Source organism: Copadichromis virginalis, linkage group LG2, assembly GCF_057382275.1.
Source record: "Copadichromis virginalis isolate Kocher_CV1m ecotype Utaka linkage group LG2, C_Virginalis_male_GT1.1, whole genome shotgun sequence".
In the NCBI taxonomy this organism is placed as follows: Eukaryota; Metazoa; Chordata; class Actinopteri; order Cichliformes; family Cichlidae; genus Copadichromis; species Copadichromis virginalis.
In genome coordinates this window covers 9,852,819-9,875,463 of record NC_140619.1, presented here as the reverse complement: position 1 = coordinate 9,875,463, position 22,645 = coordinate 9,852,819, and the positions used below count along the sequence as shown (strand labels likewise).

At 39.3% G+C, this 22,645-nt stretch overlaps 1 protein-coding gene and 1 long non-coding RNA gene across 2 annotated transcripts; one reads left to right on the top strand and one right to left on the bottom strand.

Annotated features, from left to right (window-relative positions):
* Nucleotides 1-478: 478 nt before the first annotated feature.
* Nucleotides 479-5,000, bottom strand: LOC146716979 (uncharacterized). Its single transcript, XR_014922559.1, has 3 exons — nt 4,766-5,000; nt 2,930-3,066; nt 479-1,646 (listed from the first exon to the last, which is right to left on the bottom strand). It is a non-coding gene; the product is annotated as an uncharacterized LOC146716979 (long non-coding RNA).
* Nucleotides 5,001-7,220: 2,220 nt separating this feature from the next.
* Nucleotides 7,221-8,938, top strand: LOC146716978 (TBC1 domain family member 2A-like). Its single transcript, XM_085470556.1, has 4 exons — nt 7,221-7,391; nt 7,476-7,661; nt 8,286-8,407; nt 8,737-8,938. Exons 1-4 carry the CDS (start codon nt 7,221-7,223, stop codon nt 8,936-8,938), a joined length of 681 nt encoding a protein of 226 aa, XP_085326682.1.
* The last annotated feature ends 13,707 nt before the right edge of the window (nt 8,939-22,645 follow it).

The following is a 22,645-nucleotide window of genomic DNA, read 5'->3' as shown; positions in this document are numbered from 1 at the left end:
TTTACGGAGGTTTGACGGACCTTTCTGTAAATGATAAAACGGAAAATTCTGTAGATTTACAGTATACTCTCTGTACTATTTACGGACATTTCCTTCAGCTATAAAACAGAAAATTCCGTTTATTCACAGTATATTTTCTGTATCATTAACTGATATTTTCCGTTAATAGAAAAATTGAAATTTCTGTTTATATTACTATTTCCAAGCACTTCTTTTCACTGTAACTCATTAAATATAGTTCTTTATATCCTTAAACGTACATTTCTATGCAATTACAACCTAGTACACCATGTACTCAAAAATTCATAAATTAAAACTTAAATTAATTTGTGCTTCGTACACAACAACATTGGTACAATTAATGTTAAATATTCTTTTATGCTCCTTAACTCAAACACTATACTAAAATATAATGACAGCATCCATCTTGTCATAAAACTACTAAACAGCTGATACATGAACAAAATAACTCACAAGCTTTCAAATTTGAGCATTTTTATTTCCTTGAAATCAGGTTGCCCTCATGTAAATGTGTTTATTTACATTCATTCAAGTGGCTACCAAGTGTTTTCTTCAAACAGGACACCTGACAAACAAAAAATGTCATATTTAACGACATGTTCACATTTAATAATATCCAGAGTACCTTTGAGTTAGAATCACTGCCTTGTGGTAGTTTTGCCTCAGCCAAATGGTTAAGGTGTGGTTTACATCCATCTCTGTCCACTTATGATACAGTATACACATGTAGTCAGTTATAGCCAAACACCTTTGATTACTGAATTGCATTCACTTCATTAATGAAGTGAATGTAATTCACATTTGTGTGAAAATTTGTCTGAGATTAACTCTTTGGGCTCTTTACCTTACAATATAACATACTTGAGTCAAAATTTGTTGACTGTTTAAGTGGTGCCACATGAATACAACTGAACAGATCTAAAGAAGATGTTCCTGAACTTTGGGTTTATTCGAACAGGACTGATGGATAACCACAGGACTTTTCCCCATATGATAACTACAACACATAATAAATTAAGACAGATTACTGTCCCAAACTTAAAGATAAAAGTGTATTTACGGGACTTGTTTTGTCAGTGAGGAGCAAAGTATAATTAGAAGTGCTTGTTCTGATGAAAAGTTAAACTGTAAACAGCAGCATAGTGAATAAGGATCTGTGTCCACGAATCCTCAGCAGTGACAACACTTAAACATCATAGTTCAAAATCCTTAATGCACACCTTTTTCTCCACGGTGTTCAAATTCTCTAAGCTGGTTAAGTAGAGGAAAAAGTCTGACATATTTCATGACCATTAAATGTTAGACAAGGCTCTGAAAACGAGGTTACAGTTACAAACAAAAACCTCTGCTTGTGCGCACAGACCCTAAATCACAACAAATAAGACAATAGTAAGACAAATTACTACAAAGTCTTGTTACCGCTCTTCATATAACAGTGTGACAAAGTCCTGAATGCAGCCTGCATGTTAGTACATCAAGGTCCATCTGAGCTTTAAGTAAAATACACACAGCTTTTCCTTAGATTTTAAGAGTTGCTCAGTTCATACAGGAACTGCAGCAGTCGGAGTTAACGTGTCGCTGTGTTGCTCCTCCGTGTCAGCCATTGAGACTAGTCGCAATTTATTCTGAGGAAAAAAAGAGAAACAACAAGACATTTTTAAAAAGTTTGTATTTTTATAATTTTTTTTTACCTAGAGCATAAACAACATAAACAAAAAAAGGATTAGGGCTGTGCGATATGACGATATATATCAGATTACGATATAAAAATGTCTATCGTTTCATATTATACACTATTCTTTGTTTTGTGGTGTTGCAAAATAAACTGTTTACGGCAATATTTTTTTCATGGTTTTGATGGTCACTGTAGTGGCTATATTATTTCTTAAAGTTCTCTCCTTCTCTTATACTTAAAATAACCACACTATGGACGGACAAGTGACTGTTTTTACGCGTACTTTCGTTACCAACAATGAGGATAAAACCATCGTGTGGCTCCGCCGTCCGCTTGTTTATTTTCCACATAAACCTTTCACAATAAAGCTCAAGTTTCTGTTGAGACTTTTCAAACTAAACTGAAATGATATACATTATTCTCAAACATAAAATTTCAGAATATGCATCAAACAAATGACCTCAAATAAAAACATCAAGTAACTATAAATGGCGCTTACAGTCACCACGCAGATGAAGGCACAGAGAATACCAGCATGGCCAGCAAGGATGAGGCAGAACCAGAAGGACCAGTCAAAAGAAATCGAGGACCTTATTGTTAAATGAGGGGCTACCTCTGTAGCATGGACATGGTTTGGTTATGAAAAGTCTGACACGCCCCAGAAAACTGTACTATGCAAATTATGCCACAAACTGGTCCCCACCACCACTCGAACACGACAAACCTCTTTAACCACCTACACAAGAATCACATGAAAGAGTTTCGAGAGAGTTTACGAATGAAAAGCAAAAAAGAGTCGTCAGGTGCTCAAAATAATCCTTAGACTCAAACGTTAGAACAGGCTTTTCCTTGCAGCACGCCGTGTAATAAATACTCAGAAAGAAAATGGCGGCCATTTAAACTCATGTCTAAAAATGTATAGTTTCATGCATCAGTCAAAACACTCGACTCCAGGTACACGACGCCCAACTGAAAACATTTCACATAAGTCGAGTTGCCCGAGAATCACAGAATTTACAGAAAATGCACTATTTTGTGATATATATCGTTATCAGGAGAGATACGTCTTATATTGGGATATGAGATTTTGGTCATATCACGCAGCCCTACAAAGGATTATAATTCACGTAGAGTTGCATACACATAACACCATTCTGTTGCAACAAAAGCAGTTTATAATTAAAGTAACATACATACCTTGAAAAACTAAATCAACCACAACATTAAACTCACCTTGTGTTTGTAGAGAAGGTGATCAGGGTTTTTCTTCATTTCCTGAGACCAGCTGCTCTGGATCATCACCAGCTTGTATCTTCATCTTTTTTTTTCCACTCGGGGAAGTCTTTCCTTTTCTTGGCCATTGCTCTGCACTGGAAAACCAAAGTGTGTGATCAAAGGTGAAATAAGGGATATTTTTCCACTGCAGGACTTAAAGTGCTTCAAGTAGTGATAGCTGTTGATCCATTTCTCAAATAATCTGTAAGGATCTGGATTTTTAAGAAAGATACAAATATCTCTGCTTATATTTGGCTAAAAGCTTGATATAGACAAGGCATATAGAACCCCTGCACACCAGCACTGCGCTTACATTATAGTTCAACCTTTGGAATACAAGCGCGCTGATCCACACAGGTATGCACACGGGTGTTCACTGCTCGTAGACCCAAATTACACCTTTCTTGGCTGCTACTTCGAAGCACATCTGTCCTGCGTGCTGCACAACAACATTGAATATTTAGTATTTACTGCTGTTTACACTTAGCTAGATTAATGTGATGGTGTTGTGTTTAGTATGTTGCTTTGTTTTTTTTCTGCTTGTTTTCTATTCTTCTCTCAACAGGTGATCCAGGAGATTTTTATTTTTTTTCTCCCCCCCTTTCTCACTGTCCCTCTCCCCTTCTGTTTTTCCTTTCCTTCCTCTTTCTTTCTCCCTTTCCTATCCCTCACTCATGTCTGTCCCATCTGTAACATCTGAAAATAAAATATAATAAATAATAAAAACAAAGATCGACCAAATGGACCAATACGGCAATGCCACGATGATCCATTTGGCAAAGTAAATCCATTGGGTATCCTTGTTGGTCTTCAGACAACAATTCTGATGGCTAAAGAACCAAATGGGACAGGCAAAAAACAAAAAAAACAAACAAAAAAAAAAACATTATAGTTCAATCAAGAAATAGTTATTATTGATTTATTATTGAATTTTTTTAGTAATAATTTTTAGTATTTAATCACATTAGCACAGTGGGGTGACAAAAATATTCCACATACAAGAAATGCTGCTCAGCATTTCATAAATTACATTTTCAACAAATGTTGGAGTAAAAACACAGTTACAGGGAAAATGTGTCTGTCTGTAAATATTAACTAAACATTTCTATGTGCTACAAAATAGACATACTGTAATTGTAAATGTGCTGAGGTGAAACTATACTTTCAATAATTTTACCACTACAGTCTGTTAACCACCGAAATAATCTATGCTGGTCAGCTAGCTAAAAGTCTTTACTTTAGCAGCCCAAATCAGAGGCTAACATTAGCATTTGCTAGCGTCAGCCAGGAAGGTCTGAGGCTTAAACTAGGGTTAGTGTAACTTTGCCTGAAACCCTTTAAAGTGTACAGTAGAGCCAACTGTAAAACACAGGTATTGATACAGTACTTATTAGAGTCCTAGAATAATTTCTAGAACCATGAAGTTCTCACTTTCCCAGTTATCCACATCGCTGACTTTCGCTAATTAGCTAGTTAGCAGTCACAGCTGTGTAATACCCAGAGAGACACAGACAGCTAACTATAATATTTATGAAAACTGGTTCAGCCACTGAAGGGCAAAACTGGTGGTATCACAGTAAAAATTATTTTAACATTAACTAAAATAAAGCTTAAGTCATGTTAAACCTAAATAACAATTATTTTTAAAAAATGAGTCAGCAAAAATATTCCTGACTTGTCTGGAGACAGCCGAAACCAGTTAACAAATAAATTAACAATTCTTTCTAAATAAAAACACGGAGTCTTTTGAAAAACATTATTTTAATAAAACGAAACATGAGTTTTAATACTTACCACAGAAATTTGAAGGCAGTTTCTCCAACTTCAGAATCCAAAATCCAGATGAAGCCTGAAAGAAGCCTAATGGCTGCTCTTGCGCTTACTTTTCCCTCCTTTTCAGGTTCTTTTTCCCACAATGCATTGCAGTAGTTGAGAAATACAGAAAAATACCTGTAAATGACTAATACGGAAAATTCCTTCACGTTTATACAGTAGATTGTACTGTATTTTTACGGATTTTTTTTACAGTGTATGACCATATGGGAAACAAATGATCATTTAGCCATTTATTTTTAGCTCACAATGACAACATTAACACAGTAAAACAGGTCTCTTTCTTAAACAGAAGCCTGTCATGCTTAACTTTTGAGAATATAAGTAAATCTTTCTTTAAAAGAACTCTGTCCTGCTTAACTTAAAATTATATAAATTAATAGAAAGCAATAGAACGAAAAATATTCTTGTAACAGTGCACATTTAGTGCATTTAGTACAATTGGCTTCAGTTGAGGTATTATTTCAGCTTTTCTAAAGCTAATCAGCTGCTCCTGTTTGTAAACCCACTTGTTCCCATGATTACGCATCTTAACTCATCATCATTATTCATCTATGTATTACTTTTATGTATTAGTGATCTATTTGTTGTAATCATCTATCCTTGCAGTTGTTTATTACACAAAATAAATTATATTATTACACTTCTGGCCACATAGCCCTGATATTCACTGCACATGCCCATATTAACCTTAACCAGAGGGTTTTAAAAAAACAAACCAGTGTTTACATACCATATCTGCTTCTGCCATGGCCTGGCGGACAAAAAATTGGTAAAGGGTTCCCCGAGCTTTCACGCTCCTCATGTTCTTCATGTGCCCACCAATAGAAGCATGCCTATGGAAAAAGTGCGCCAGCACACAGTGCAGTGCGCTTTATAGTGCACTTTTCCAGCCAGGTGTTTTCCTTTTCCCATTCCTCCCTGTACTTTTGCAGCCTTTTTTTTTTCTTTCTCTGAGCGAACAAACATTGCTGCTCTAATGCTGGGCTCACACTGTGCGATTTTTGGCCCATTTTGAGCCGATTTTTGAGTCGTGCGACCGATTTGGTGATCAGCCCGATTTTGGCCTTCATCGTGCGTCGTGTAGTATACGTGGGGTAACGAGAAGCGATTAACACCTCACGACCAGCTCCCGATCATCAATCGCTCGTGAGGGTGTCACCGCAGCTGCTCACGCGCAAACACGTAAACGTCGGTGAAAAAGACGTTGCAGCACAGCTGTGCAGCGTGTGATCTGGACACAAGCGATGGAGGCACAACTTGTAGAACTTTGGAAAGCTCATCCGAGCCTTTTCCATGTGGCATCACAAAATTATCACGACCACAACAACCGTGAAAATAGTTGGATTTACATTGCTGCTCAATCACAGCTGCCTGATCAATGTTTTTCATTAGCAATTTAGCAAAGTTGATGTGGTGGTGTGTCTGTGTGAGTGAAAGACAGAGAGAGCGAGCGACAGATTTTCTGTTATAACCTTCATTTTATGGACGCACAGTGTGCCGTCCGAGACTTGCACCGCAGTGTCGGCGTTTGTTTCCCTGTTGGCCATGCTTGTTGTTGTGGTCATCGGTTGTCTTCCGGTATTTTCTCCGTAAGCGACCTTTCCTCAACCAATGAGATGAGCGGTAATCTGACTTGTCATACTCGAATTGTCATAAGTGTGCTGTCAGCTCATTGGTCACAAAGCAGGAGAGGGGCTGGGAATTATGTTTTCAAACAAAGTGTTAATTCCATTAACATTTATAGACTACTTTTGATTCTCACTGTATTACGGGACAAAGTGCGTCCCTTATTAGCTCAATACGGGACGTGTACTTTTGTTTCTAAATACGGGACGATTCCGTTTTTTAAGGGACAGTTGGCAACCCTAGGAGACAGTCAAATGGTTTATTTATGTTTGATGTGTGCTTTACATTTGTGTGGCTGTTAATAAAGTTAGCGCGCTCTAGGGGGCGTATGCGTTCATCAAAAAATGGCCGAAGGCTGATGTGTGATTATTCCTCCCAAAATGTCGTTGATGAAGTTAGCTATGCACGTTAGATTTTACTGCGCATTTTCATACCTCTGCCAACAGAGTGCTTTATCCGCACCTGAGCACAGGTGGCTCCTCCTCCTTCCTGTTGGGAATGCTGGCGAGCACTCAGTAATCCTGTTCTGTTTCCAGCTGTGTGAGAAGAGTCGGACAGCTCCTAATCCTGCCTCCAGGCAGGTCCAGCTGGACCTTCACCGAACCCTGACGACCAATCAGCACTTCTCCTCGCCGTCCAGCCCCGCCCTCCAGCCCCACCCTTCAGCCCTGCCCTCCAGCAGCTCCGCCGCATCCTTCTGGCCTTCTCCGGGCATAACCCTGCCATTGGCTACTGCCAGGTACTCAACAGGTCAGAACAAAAGTATAAATTTTATATCTGAGTTCTTATGTGGACCCGCCTTCCAGGCAGAACCTCACCTTCCATGAATGTCCACAGGTTAGCGGCCCTCGCTCTGCTGGTCCTCCAAAGTGACGAAGACGCCTTCTGGTGTCTGGTGGCAGTGGTGGAAGCCATCATGCCTCAGGACTACTACACCAAGAATCTGGTGGCCTCTCAGGTCAGCAGACACACTCACCTGCTTGCCTGCTGTGATCTGTTTTAGTGATCAGTGAGGCTGATCTCTGTGAGTCTTTGTGCTCAGGCGGACCAGCGCGTGCTGAAGGACTTCATGGCGGAGAAGCTTCCTCGCCTGGCATCTCACTTTGAGGATCACAACATTGACGTCTCTCTGGTCACCTTCAACTGGTTCCTGGTGGTTTTTGTGGAGAGTCTGCCCAGCGACATCCTGATGCCTCTGTGGGACGCCTTCCTGTATGAGGGTACCAAGGTACCATACACCCGAACACACCATGACAGAAATGCAGACAACACTTGAATGCACCACAGTAGTGTCCATGGAAACAAAAATGATTTTGTTTTCACCTTTAGATGTCTTTATTTACATTTTAGGAGTAATAAGACATTGTTTACTAAGCATGGGGAACTGTCATGTGACATGAAATAGGAGTGGGAAAGCAGATCATTCTAGTAACGACCTCACAGTCTACCACAAGCAGCGTAAATCCAGACGATGAGCGGGACAATGGCTTTGGGCTTGTTTCTGCAATGTGACAAATGCAGCACAGCTTTTACATCGTTTGTCTCAGGAAATAAAATCACAGTTCAGACACAGAAATATATACCACACAGGGATAAATGCTGACAACAGCTTCAGCCACGTAGATCCAACCCAAAAGTTTAATTTAAACTTAAAGCTCAACTACCAAGTAAGTTAATATTATCTGGCAACTGAGGAACCAAGTGGCTTATTGGAAATCGATCAGAGCTGTAATGAGTAAAGGGCCCAACTGCACCACAACTGAAAGAGTAATTTTATGACTCACCTCCTCAAAGTTTCCAATTAATTGTGTGGCGTGAGTGTCCTGTTATGAAATGCGTGTCTGTGCTGCAGGTGATCTTCAGATACACTCTGGCTCTGTTCAAATACAAAGAGGACGACATCCTGAAGATTCACGACAGCGTGGAGATCTACCAGTACCTACGCTTCTTCACAAAGACCGTCTCCAATGCCAGGTACGCACTCGCCTCCACCCGCCTTAATCTACGAGCTGTTACACTCTCAGAAGTGTAGCGGATGTAGCTGTTGAATCTTTGAGCTTCAAACCCTTTTTACTGAAATTTTGTGAGAAGTTTAAATTTCCCTGATCACAGTAACAACGATTTAAAGATTTTTAAGTATCTGCAGCTCTCGGATACATGTGGTCCAGTCAGTCCAGTATTTCCTGCTCAAACTGCAGTACCTGAAGTATCAAGCAGCATAAAACAGAAACACTCAAGCTGATCAGTTTCCAGTTCCTCTGTGTTGGTGATCGAGTCCTTTCCACCTGCGTGTGTCCATGCAGGAAGCTGACCAGCATCGCCTTCAACGACATGAACCCATTCCCCAGCCGGCTGCTGAGGAACCGGCGAGTGCTCCACCTGGAGCGCCTGCAGGCGGAGCTGCGTGAGCTGGAGGAGCAGCACAAGGAGGTCATCACCGAGAGCGTCGTACGGAAAGACAAAGAGCTCGACGTCATGGTGAGCGAGGACGACGAGGACCTCTGATCACACGGGACGCTTCAGCTTCTCACTTCGAGACGACGATGAGTTTTCCATGAGTTCAAGAGAATTTTACTAAACCGGCTGTTAACTGGTTTCCTTCACACCAAACACAGGATTGTGTCAGGTTCACCATCTCTACTAACACTACAAGGAAACAGACGCATACAGATTTAACTGCATCACATCTCTGAAACAAGCTTGCAGTAAACAAATGTGTACTGTGTTCACGTGTGTAATAAGTCAGGCTGCAGAAATGTGCAGATGTATTTCAGTGAATTCATTTGGATTAATATGTGATAGCTTATTTATTTCATTGCATCTTTTGCTTTATACCTAAAAATGCGTGACATTTCTAAATGTAGTCACATCCCTATGAAACATGGTTGATTATCAGCTGTAGTCACAGCTGGTGATAAAGTAATTAAATGTCCAGCTATTCAAAAATAGGGCATTCTGCACAATGAGTACTTTTTGGTACTTGAAGTATATTTTGATGCTGATGCTTCAGGGCATTGTGCTGCATTGTCGAAGCTCTCTGGGCTTCCGGTTAGAACGACCTCACAGTGTTTTATTTTGATCTGGTGTAAAGTGCATTGTGCGGAAATGACAGCATGATAGTCACATGATAAAACTGACTTTTCTTTTTTTTTTATTTTACTGGGTGTGCATCTTGTTCAAATGTCTTTTTCAGCATTTGTACATAAATATTCTGTATATAAATATTTGATTTTCATTTATTTTACAGAGTCCTTTATTTTGTTTCACAAATATGACATTCATGTCAAATGACATCTGCAGACTTTATAATGACCAGCAGGGGGCAGTGTATTGCAGTCTATGAGAACATTTACTGAGACCTGTTTCATGCACTAGTTTCATGTCTCATTGAATCCAACATGATGTTGATTTTGTAAATTAAGGTCACATCTTCATCACATCTAATTTCAAAACACTGATCAATTTTTTTAAAAAATGAATTCCATACCAATTGCAGGAATAAAATAGGAATAAATAACAAACGAGAAATACATACAAAACAAGAGAAAGGCACACATGAGAGAACAGGTCACATGACAGCACAACATTATCTACCCACAATTTGAACTAAATAACAGATAGCACAGGCAATGAAAACAAACGGAAATCAGAATAAATTTAAAAACTTTTATTGATGTTAACTTGAAGTGCTGAATTAGCCCTGTTGTCAGTTCAAATCACTTCAATCTATAGCGCACTTTAAGGTCTTTAGACCTTGAAAAGGAATACACTGCAAGGTAAGCTTGCAGCATCTTACTTTAAGGTCAACTGTGAAACTTTGTGGAAAGCCTGAGACAAGTTGATGAGTCAGTGAAGCGCACTTCCTTCTGATGACGGCTATACTGAGGTGAGTTTTTAAGCATATCCTGAACTTTATTCATTATTAGACTTCTGACACCTGGCAAATAAACTCTCATGCGATATGAGAACATAACAGCAAAAAGCCAGTAGCTGGTACATGAATGGATAAAAATTGGATCCCTCTTAGATTGAATTGGTTGCCCTCTTATATTACGTTGTTTTGAACCTAACCGCATCCACTGAATTAATGCAGTTTTCAGGACAGTAAAAACAGAGAACTCTGATATACACAATTTCTGATTGCTGATAGTGTTTCTTAATGCAAAATGGGCTTCCATTTAAAATGCAATTGCTTTATGTTCGATCTTTAGTGAAGAAGGGTCCTTTTTGATTCTGTGGACAAGGGATGCAAATGGAATGTGAAGGCAACAGGTAGTAGGGTGAATTAGGGTTTCGTGTGGTCTTCAGTGCATGAATTTTATTGCCACTTTATTTCAACTTTTTATTAATGTACTCAAAAGAAAAACAAGAACCACAAAGGAGATTCTTGTGATTCTTGTTTGTGCTATCTGTTTGTGAAAGAAAGCACATTTTACCACATCATACTGTGTTTGCTGCCATTTATTTTACTCGTCCTGCCTGAGTGTCTGGGCTGCGTTTGTCTGTGCACCTTTGTTCTGGCCTTCTGCTGATGGGTTTCACATGCTGGGCTTTCCCTCTTGGTCCACACCCAGCAGCCTGCTGCTGACCACACACAGCCTACAAACTGATCCATCCATGCATCCATCCATGCATGCATGGCCTGGTTATTGTTGAGTTATCACCTCCAGCTCCTTGCTCATAACCAGGTAGATACTGGGCTGGGCCTGATCTCTGAGCTCAATAACAATGACAAAAATGCCAAACACTTTACTCTTCATGGTAAAAAATGTTTATAATACAGTAAAAACTGGATGTAGCCAAAATCAGTGTTTTATATACAGTGTAAGTGAACAACATTGCTACACTGCTGGTGTTTGATTGATAGAGGCTTTCTTTATAAGAACTATGATATCATTTCTTTTGCTGATTAACAGTTTTTATATAATTTTTATATCATATATAGCTTTCAAGAAGCCAAAGATCACTGGACGAAAAGACTACAGACCTGTGGCTCTGACATCTGGTCAGGAAGTCTTTTGAGCGCCTGGTTCTCTCCTATCTTAAGACCCTCACGGCCCCCCTCCTGGACCCCCTGCAGTTTGCATACAGAGCCAACAGGTCTGTAGACGATGCCATCAACATGGCCCTACACTTTGTCCTGCAGAATCTATGCTAGGATCCTGTTTGTGGACTTCAGCTCTACCTTCAACACCATCCTTTCAGACCTTCTTCAAGGATTGCTTTCCCAGATGAATGTGCCTGATCCCATCTGCCGGTGGATCACTGACTTCCTGACGGACAGGAAGCAACCAGTGAGGCTGGGGAAGAATGTCTTGGACTCCCGGACCATCAGCACGAGCTCCCCTCAGGGCTGTGTTCTTTCTTCTATGCCCTTCTCCCTGTACACCAACTGCCGCACCTCCAACCACCAGTCTGTCAAATTAATTAAGCTTGCAGATGACACCACCATTATTGGACTCCTCTCAGACGGGGATAAGTCTGCCTACAGGATGGAGGCTGAACATCTGGTGTCCTGATGCAGCCGCAACAACCAGGTGCTGAATAAGTGTTATTTTCATTTACCACTGGCCCAAGTACATTTTTATTGGCTTGTGAACAAAGCTGTAGTTTTTGTATTTTTAAATATTAACGCAATTTAATTGAGACATTATTTATATTATTTCACTTTCAATGTGAAAAATGCTGTAAAAACGTTGAAAATAATGGTCACCCCTGTTCGCTGCAATGTAAAATAGTACAACTGCTGTCAGCCTTCATTAAGTTGCATCATTTAAACATTTGCATATTTTTATTCAACTTCTGCAGGATGCTTTGATGAAAGACTCCCTTTTCCCAAGTAGAGGCTTTACTAGAGGTCACAGGAACAGCGCTGCTGTTTTGGATGCGGAAAAATGTTGTCTTTCACTCTACCTGAGCTCAGTGTTTCAGTAAGGGCTCCGCCTCATTGTAGCTGACGCTGAAATGTTTGTGTGGGTTGCCATGACAACACCAGAAGTGCATCTGAGATCGTGTCCAAATTCATGGGCTGCATCCTCCTGAGGACTCGGTGTTCTGACAAAACGTCTTACTTTGGCAAAACGTCCTACCGTAAGTAGTTCATGCGTTCTCGGCGGCTCTAGTGACCCTCGAACTCTCGGCTAGCTATCGAGGTGGTGGATAACATACGTCTCCCCCACAAGAGCACGAACCTACAACTTTTCTACTACTGGTTTTACAAGGCGTACACGGTAAAAACATTATGCTGTTATTTGTTAAGCACTTGTGCACCTTGTGAAAAGAAATAAGTGGCTGAGATGGATGTCATATGTGCTATTGATATTATTTTACTCGTTTCTAGTTTTCACGGTGCTCCATGATTGTGAGAGGAATAAAAAAGAATTGTGGACATCAGTACGAAGCATGGATTCTTTTGACCAGAGTAGATACACTGGTCCCTTGAATATACTAATCTTTTTGAGGTGGGTGACTGTTCCTGTGTATTTACAGAAACAATGGTTGTGATAACCTCAGCTGTTTCAGAGGGTGACTCTTCGTTGCTTTGCGCACTTTTAAATCTGTATACAATGGTTTGTTCCCTTTTTGTGTTCTGAGGTTTAAACAAAGATGTACTAGATGTATTATACCGGTCCCTCGAATCTACAAATCTTTTAGATGTGGATGACTGTTCATTTTCATCTGTGTTTACAGAAACACTGGGTGTTGGAACCTCAGTAGTTTCTTTTTGGCTGACAGACTCTGGAGCTGTACAAGAGGAATAAAGAGCTGCAATGCTTTTGTGAACCTGACCTGGGAAGGGAGAGAAATATATTTTTGTTTTGTTTTTGTTTGTCTTCTTGTTTTATTTGATTCCTTGTGGGATTTGGATCCAACAAGTAAAGTATGCATATTATGCACACACACAAACACACATGCAGCTATTACCATTTCTTGTATTCTTGAATAAAGACATTGATCTGACACATTTAAAATGCAGCCAATTGTTTTTATTGTTATATTATTAAGAAAAAAGAAAAGGTGGGGGTGGGGGGATGTAAAGAAGAGCTTAAAGGAAAGGGCTAGAGGAGAGAAAACCCCAACAATTAGCAGGGCATTTTTTTACTTGGACAAATTGTTAATAAAGTTTCCATATCTGTAACAATGATGACAGTATAATTGTTTATAAACAATTATATTGACAATTATATGTGTCCAGTATGTTGGCTCATTTTCTTTTACTTTTTGCATTTGAAAATAAAAGTTGGGCTGATTTTGACACCATTACAAGAAGTGTTGTTAATGATTCTTTTTGAATTAAAATCAGGTTACCACAAATTGTTTTTTAATTTAATTTCATTTGAAATGTTTGTCAGTGGGTAAACAATTCGTAATGCAAAGTCAGAAACATCGAGTTATTCTTGTACTGCATGCTTGCAATAAATAAGTTGTCCTAACAGTCAGTCAAAGGAGCTTGGAAAGAAAAGCGTCTGGACTTCTTTGAGTTGAAGTGACTGATATATATATTTTTTGTCTGTTTGTTTTGTTGGTTTTTGTTTTTTGCCCTTTATCACCATTCCTCTTCCCTGCTGTTTTTCTTTCCCTCTTTCTTTCTCCCCTTTCTTTCCCCCAGTCATGTCTGTCCTATGTGTAGCAAGTGAAAATAAAATAAACAATAAAAACAAAGGTGAATCAAATAGACCAATACGGCAAGGCCGGGATGGTCCATTTGGTAAAGTAAATCCGTTAGTTATATTTAACATAATGTTAAATGGCAACATTCTGTTTACAATGTTACCATTTCACATTATGTTAAATGGTAACATTCTGTTTACAATGTTACCATTTCACATTATGTTAAATGGTAACATTCTGTTTACAATGTTACCATTTCACATTATGTTAAATGGTAACATTCTGTTTACAATGTTACCATTTTACATTGTGTTAAATGGTAACATTCTGTTTACAATGTTACCATTTTACATTATGTTAAATGGTAACATTCTGTTTACAATGTTACTATTTTACCTTGTGTTAAATGGTAACATTCTGTTTACAATGTTACCATTTAACATTATGTTAAATGGTAATATTCTGTTTACAATGTTACCATTTCACATTATGTTAAATGGTAACATTCTGTTTACAATGTTACCATTTTACATTGTGTTAAATGGTAACATTCTGTTTACAATGTTGCCATTTCACATTGTGTTAAATGGTAACATTCTGTTTACAATGTTACCATTTTACATTGTGTTAAATGGTAACATTCTGTTTACAATGTTACCATTTCACATTGTGTTAAATGGTAACATTCTGTTTACAATGTTACCATTTTACATTATGTTAAATTGTAACATTATGTTTACGATGTTACCATTTTACATTATGTTAAATTGTCAGTAGGCCTGGTACCGGAACCGGTACTGGACCCCCTTTTACTTTCAGCCATCAGAAGAGGGTACACTGTGGTCATAACAATACTCAGACTGTAGCATTTAAAGGTCCCAAAGTGTACCAGGAAAATATCCCCCGCACGATTACACCAGCAGCCTGAATTGTGAATGTGAGGGAGGATGGATCCATGCTTTCATGTTGTTCACTCCAGGCTGATATAAAAATGATATAACTAATACTACTTCTACTAATAATGACAATAACAACAAAATAATAATAATAATGTCAAAAATACCAGTAATAATAATAACAATAACAACATAAACAACAACATTACTACTACTAATAATAAAGATAAACAAATGTATTAAAAAATTAATAATGATAATAATAATAAAACTGATCATAACAGTAACAATATCAATCATAACAACAACAGTACTAACAACAATAATAACAACAACAATGAAGGTGTTGCTGCAGATCGGAGTCCCGACTCTGCTGCCTTTCTAGTGCGGCAAAGAAAGTAAGAAATAGAAAAAGAAAAACACAAATAAACTGAGTGTGAGGGTTTTTCTACAAGTTACACTGAATATTTGCACAGACATGCTGACTGTTTGCTGGGAGACGTCACCTGTCTTTTATAGAATAGCAGGTAAGCTGTTCTCTGCCGCTGCTCACACACAGACTCACACGTGGTCTGGCAGACCAACTCGTCATCGTACGTGAGCCGGCTGTCTGTGACGTCGTGTCTTCCGCTCATCTGGTGAACGCCGTCACAGACGTAATGTCCTGAGAGGAGAAGGCGCACTTATTAACGTCTCATAAACTTTCAAAGCTGACCTGCATTCAGCACATGTGTCTGAAAGCACCCACTCACCGCTGTAAGCTGAGGAGCCCAAACGACTGATCACGCTGACCAACAAATAGCGAGCAGTTTACTGGGAGAGGGCAGCGGCACCACCCGTTAGCTTAGAAATGGGCTCCATCCATACTTGAAATGAACGGTGTGCCTTTTCCCTTACCTCTTCAGTAAAGGCTGTGTCCTGGCTGATCACCAGCTGCTGTGTCAGAACAATGGGGCTGTTCTTCTTCTCCACGGTGAACGATGGAGTGAACGTAAACCACTTCAGCTGGAGGATCAGCACACTGAAAGAGATGAGACAAAGAGGAGAGGCTCAAAGGAAGACGCAAGGAGGACATGACATGAACAAAACTGACACCGACTGAACTGTGGTGGTTTGAGGCCTTTGGGGACCGATTTGAGGTTACTCACTTTGGCAGGTTCAAGAACAACAGCTCCTCTTTGATCTTCTTAGCTCCGCACTGGCATTCGTAGTCCAACAGGCCGCCCTGCAGCAGGGAGCAGGAGGAACAGGTGCATTAGAGTTAAACTCTTTTACAGATGAATTCACATATTCGTGGGAGCAAGCCTGTTCACAGAATAGAGTCTAAACGAGCTCTTACTTTCAGACTCCAGCCCCGCCCTTCAGCAGCTCCGCAGCATCCTGCTGGCTGGCACAACCTTGCCATTGGCTGCTGCCAGGGACTCAACAGGTTAGAACAAAAATATAAATATTATATCTGAGTTCTTATGTGGACCCGCCTTCCAGACACAACGTCACCTTCCATGAATGTCCACAGGTTAGCGGCCCTCGCTCTGCTGGTCCTCCAAAGTAAGAAAAAATGAGAAAAAATAAGGAGCAGACCAAGCAAAAGAGGGTATTTAAAGAGACAGTGCTCTTAAGGTTCATTTTTGGCGAGTTTTATTATCTAAATGTCATTGTGTCACTTTCTTATGAGGCTTCAGTGAACTGAAAAAGCTTCTGGGATGAGAAGCGAAACGTCTTCAAAAAAGTTAAAGAAGTCCGGTTGCTTTTTTCCCCCAAGCTCCTTAGAGTTCTCTGAAAATGGTCAGGTAGAAGGACTGGACTGAAAATGAGTAAAAAAGCAGCCAAAGCCCAAGGAAGTTGAAAGATTGGAAACTATTGCTGAGGTCATGTCAGTGTAAAAAGTTACCTACAAGTCTGGCACCTTGGAAGCAAAACATAAAGAAATAAGGTGTAAGGCCAAATGTTTGGTCCTGCAGCCAACCGGACCATGAAATATAGAGCACAGGTGAACAAAGTGAGGCAGCAGTTTGCTGATTTCCACCTTGTGCCTTTCATGTTGATCAGCTTAGTAGTTTGCCAGCTTTCTAGCTGTTAAAGACTTTTGGCGAGAGGTTATTCATATTTGAACTCTAATTGAACCCCTCTTTTTTACTGTTTTTTTGTTTGTTTGTTTTGGGGGGTTTTTGTTGTCTTAGATGGCCTGACTCAGCAGGTGGGGGCAGTTTCTGAGTTTACCTTCGTTCAAACAGTGCAGAAATGGTTTCGCTATGCTCCAGACCGGATGGGTGGTGCAGGACGCCCGATATCCAGCCCCGTCATGGAGTAAACTAAAAACAGTAAATAATACATTTAACAAACAAGCAAGCTCTAAATTCAAGCGGAGAGACTGCAGACGTAGCCGCACCATTCCAGGGATTTTTGGTTAGCATGAGGGGTCTAGCCAGGACCCTTACTGGATACTTGGTGGGAATCGAACGTGCGACTCCAAAGATGTGTAGTATTACCACTACACTATCCAGCTGCGCTACACTATCCAACAAAAGAAGTTTTTAGAAAATTTGATAAAGTCTGATGCTTAATATTGTAGGGATATTAATCTCCCTATGATATTAATACGGATTAATAACACAGAGAAGTCATACTTCTGTTATGACAGAATTAATTGGGTAAATTATATTTACAATTGTAACATTGTAAACTTAATGTTATGATTTTACATCATGTTGCAATTTAACATAATGTGAAATTGTAACATTGTAAACATAATGTTACAATTGGAACATCAGTCCATCTATCCATGCATCTTCATCCGCTTTATCCGAGGCCGGGTCGCGGGGGCAGCAGCCTAAGCAAAGAGGCCCAGACCCAACACGCTGTGTACTCACCTTTGCTAAGTACATGTGAGATCTTGAATAAAAAAAACAAAACAAAACACACTTTTCTTTTCTGTTTTATTGAAAGCACTTTACAGAAAGTGTAATTGTTTGTAATGAAGAAAGAAGTAGGTAGGTTTCCATGTGTAATTAGTGTGTGATAATGCTGCAGAAGAAGCTTAATGTGTACTTTGGAAAACCGATGGGGGAAAAAGCTGGCTGAAGAAGAAAAGATAAATGTCCTTTTTTTTCAAGCCTTCTCTGGCCAGCCGTTTCAGTGCCACGGCCCTCGCTTGGTGGGCGGGGAGACGTGCACTGGCGTTTCCTTTTTGCTTTTTCCTGCTCTCGCCAAGTCCTCCGCCAGCTCTACATCTCTCTTATTAGCTTTTATTACCCGAAAATCACAATCAAGAGATGTTGAATAAAAAAAAAGAAAAGAAAAGAAAAGCTACTTTTGTTTTGTGTTTTATTGAAAGCACTTTACAGAAAGTGTAATTGTTTGTAATGAAGAAAGAAGTAGGTAGGTTTGCATGTGTAATTAGTGTGTTATTGCAGAAGAAGCTTAATGTGTAGTTTGCAAAAACAATGGGAAAAAAAGGTGGCCGAAGAAGAAAAGATAAATGTCCTTTTTTTTAAGTATTCCCTCGGCCGGTCGTTTGGCTTATGACATGTGGCGGGGACTCTGCTACAGAACTCACTGCCACGGCCCTGCGCAGGGGGCGGGGAAACGCACTCGCGTTTCCTTTTTGCTTTTTCCTGCACTCAGAAAAATAAAGGTGCCAACTGGAACCAAAAGTGGTTCTTTAGACTGATGCCATAGAAGAACCTTTTTTGGTGCCACAAAGAACCTTTCAAACAATGGTTCTTTGAAGAACCATTTCTTTCAGTGGTTCATTGAAGAACCATTAAAGGTGCCCCAAAGAACCATCAAGAAATGGTTCTTTGGGGCACCTTTAATGGTTTTTCAAAGAACCTTTTTAAAAATGGTTCTTTAAAGAACCATTTTTAAAAAGGTCCTTCAAATGGTTCTTTAAAAGAACCATTTTAAAGAACCTTTTTTGAGTGGTTCTTTAAAAAACCATTTTAAATCTTTCAAAATAAAATGCATCATAAATTGAATTTGAGCAGGGTAAAATAAATACGAGCACAGCATAGACATATATTAATGGTTTATTGTCATTTTGTAGTTACCAAAAGACAAAAAGGCATTTTAACCCTCAGCACAACATCACTACTAATACATGTCACATATTAGTGTTTTAAACAGTAATAATTAATAAATATATTGGCTATACTATAAATAAATATATATATAAATACTATATCTACAGATAACACAACAAATAATACATGTATTGTTTAATTAATAAAACATCAGAAAGTGATAAAACACATTAGAAATAGCAATAGCTTCATAACAGACCAATAAATCAACACATTTTCATCAGCAGATATTTGCATGTTCAGTAAAAACATTTCAACAACAAGTTTATGATTAAAATGATCAATGAACTTCAGCCTTACGCTATGTAATGTACTTTTCATGTTGTACTCATGGTCCTTTGTTAGTCCAGTTTAGGACAATGTCTCTGACGTATGTTTCATATCAAATATATGTCATATCAAAACAAGCCCACACCTGCAGTTGTTTCAGTTTTTCACTGGTGTTTCCTGTCAGCTGGTCAACCTCACTCAGGCGGACATCCATATCAGCCAACCAAATGACAAGTTCCTCCCTTTGTGCTTCAAATCCCTCCCACTCTGAGACAAGGAGCTGAAAGAGAGAGAAAAGAGTCAATTATAAAGAAGAGAGAAAAGTGAAACCCTCAGAAGGTCTGACTCGCATACCTGCAGTTGACCTGTGATGGACTCCAGTTTGGCGTTCACATCATCCCTCGTCGATGCCAACAGCCGAGTCTGCAGGGTGCCCTGGAAGAGCTGAGTTAATGTTCGACTCCTCCTGGTCAGGCTCTCCAGCTGGATGACCCGAGGTCTCCCCTCTCGCCGCTGCCTCTGAACACAGAAACACAAATTGCATCTGAAGCAGGAGGTGCAGATTTTTTTTGCTATTCTTTTCTAAATCCAGGCTAGATCACGTGGAGGTATTTGGAAAATTGTTTTGGCCAGTGGACGACTGTTGTCTTGCAGAAAGTCAAATCAATCAAACAAATGCTATACACAATCAATTCACAAGAACACATTGTAAAAAATAAGTCCAGTTCTTGCCTGATTTCAAGTGAAATCTGCATCAAAACAGGGTAAAATGAGTGTTTGCAGCAAATGTGAGCACAAAGCCTCACTTTGTACAAGCCTGCTATTACAGTTCTCCTCTATGCAGACGACTTTCCTGTTTTCAAGGCACAACTTGGATCTGCTGTACGAATCTTATGGATACACACTAAATGAAATAATAGTGTGCATGACTCCAGATTCTGATCCCTCATCCTAATATGGTCCCAACATAGCAACAGCAATAATGCAAATGCTGAGGCTTCAAAATACAAAGTCCATAAACCAATGGCTGACATGGGTTTTATCATAAGGGTGATAAATATACAGATTTCAGTCTGTCTTAGAGATTTGATGTTCATTTACCTGCAGATGCACTATACGTACCTGCTCCATGGTTTTTCACAACATTTTGCACATCACTATTTAATACAGGAAGTACGTGAACTAAAACATGTCATCTTTCTTTGTGAGAGGACCATATTAATGAAACAAACCTCAATGACATCATAGGGATCCCTAAAGATGCTCCTGCTGCTTCTCTTCCTCCTCATCCAAAGCTTCCTTCTCCTTGTCCTCAACTTCCATCCAATTGTAATTCAATCTAATTGTGTTTCTGCCCCTCCTCTTCCTCATTTTGTTGGAGCTGTGAACACAGTTAATGTGAATCTGGATTAATTTGTGCAAACAAGAAAAATCTACAGCTTTTTGGTCAGAGGTGCTCTTGTGATTTAAGCCGGGTAGAGTAGATTTATGTGTTGATGCTACCTGCTTCAGCTCTGGCTGCTGAGTGATATTTACACCCTGGCTGGATTACAAACTTTAACCATGTGCTGAACTTTGGCCCAGCGTTGATACCTCTTGTTAGTATAACGACCTCTTCTTAGCTTGTATGTATGATGTATGATGGTGGATAAATGAAATATACAAAAAAATTTAACTATATTACAAAAGAACATCTATCTTGGAAACATCAAATGACCGGAGCATAACTTGTCAACTAGTCCGAAACTAAGTTATGCAGGAACAGTCAAAGACACACCTTCTCATGTCACATTTTTATTCATTTCTATATAATTCGATTAGACAATGAAGAGTTATCTAATCTAATTATTCATTCAAAACTCTTATGCATAGCTGCATTTTATACAGCTCATACAGAATTCAAAGTACAGGTTCATGTGAGTATTTAATGTACGGCTCAGATCTACAGAATTTCAGAGTTTCTAGAGCAGACACAGAGCTAACATCACAACAGGCTTCAGGCGCCATTTTAGTGACTTTAACAATATATTAAATTTTAATTTCGGTCTAGCTGACATTAGGTTATGTACGCAGCACGCAATTGAACCACATATTTTAGAAGCCAAAGGTTCAAATTAGCTGGGCTTTGGCCCCCACCCCTGCCACCAGTATATTTTTAAGCAAATATTTCTAACTTTTATTTGAATATTCAGTTTCCTACCATCTTCTCTTAAAGGGTAATTGCCAGGTAACCCGCCCTCCCCTTTCGCACACACATGCACACAAAGAAAACACACAGTATAATTCACAGCCTCATTATAGTGAATAAATATTTATGCCATTTACACCATCAAACTTAGATTGCTAAGGATGAAGAACCTTTTGTTCTTTAAAGAACCATTTGTAATAGCTGAAGAACCATCCACAAAATAAAAAGGTTCTTTGACGTATGATGGTTCTTTAAAGAACCATGAAGCCATCTGAAGAACCATTTAAGAACCATAATTTTTCTGAGTGTGCTCGAGCCAAGTCCTCCGCCCGCTCTTCATCTCTCTCATTACCCCTTATTACCTTACACTCATGCCTTTGCCTTTCACCACTTCAAAACGAAGCCTACTTCAATATTACCTTCATACGCTCTCTTTGCTTTTGGCTTTCCTCATGCTGTGTACTCACCTTTGCTAAGTACATGTGAACAGATCTTGAATAAAAAAAAAAAAAACAAAACACACTTTTCTTTTCTGTTTTATTGAAAGCACTTTACAGAAAGTGTAATTGTTTGTAATGAAGAAAGAAGTAGGTAGGTTTCCATGTGTAATTAGTGTGTGATAATGCTGCAGAAGAAGCTTAATGTGTACTTTGGAAAACCGATGGGGGAAAAAGCTGGCTGAAGAAGAAATGATAAATGTCCTTTTTTTTCAAGCCTTCTCTGGCCAGCCGTTTCAGTGCCACGGCCCTTGCTTGGTGGGCGGGGAGACGTGCACTGGCGTTTCCTTTTTGCTTTTTCCTGCTCTCGCCAAGTCCTCCGCCCGCTCTACATCTCTCTTATTAGCTTTTATTACCCGACAATCACAATCAAGAGATGTTGAATAAAAAAAAGAAAAGAAAAGAAAAGCTACTTTTGTTTTGTGTTTTATTGAAAGCACTTTACAGAAAGTGTAATTGTTTGTAATGAAGAAAGAAGTAAATAGGTAGGTTTGCATGTGTAATTAGTGTGTTATTGCAGAAGAAGCTTAATGTGTAGTTTGCAAAAACAATGGGAAAAAAAGGTGGCCGAAGAAGAAAAGATAAATGTCCTTTTTTTTAAGTATTCCCTCGGCCGGTCGTTTGGCTTATGACATGTGGCGGGGACTCTGCTACAGAACTCCGCCAGT

Excerpts from the sequence above, each read along its gene's own strand:
- LOC146716978 (XM_085470556.1), top strand. The coding sequence starts at position 7,221 with ATGTGGACCCGCCTTCCAGGCAGAACCTCACCTTCCATGAATGTCCAC. Across the intron at positions 7,662-8,285 it reads TCCTGTATGAGGGTACCAAG|GTGATCTTCAGATACACTCT; the intron begins GTACCATACACC and ends TCTGTGCTGCAG. Across the intron at positions 8,408-8,736 it reads AAGACCGTCTCCAATGCCAG|GAAGCTGACCAGCATCGCCT; the intron begins GTACGCACTCGC and ends GTGTCCATGCAG.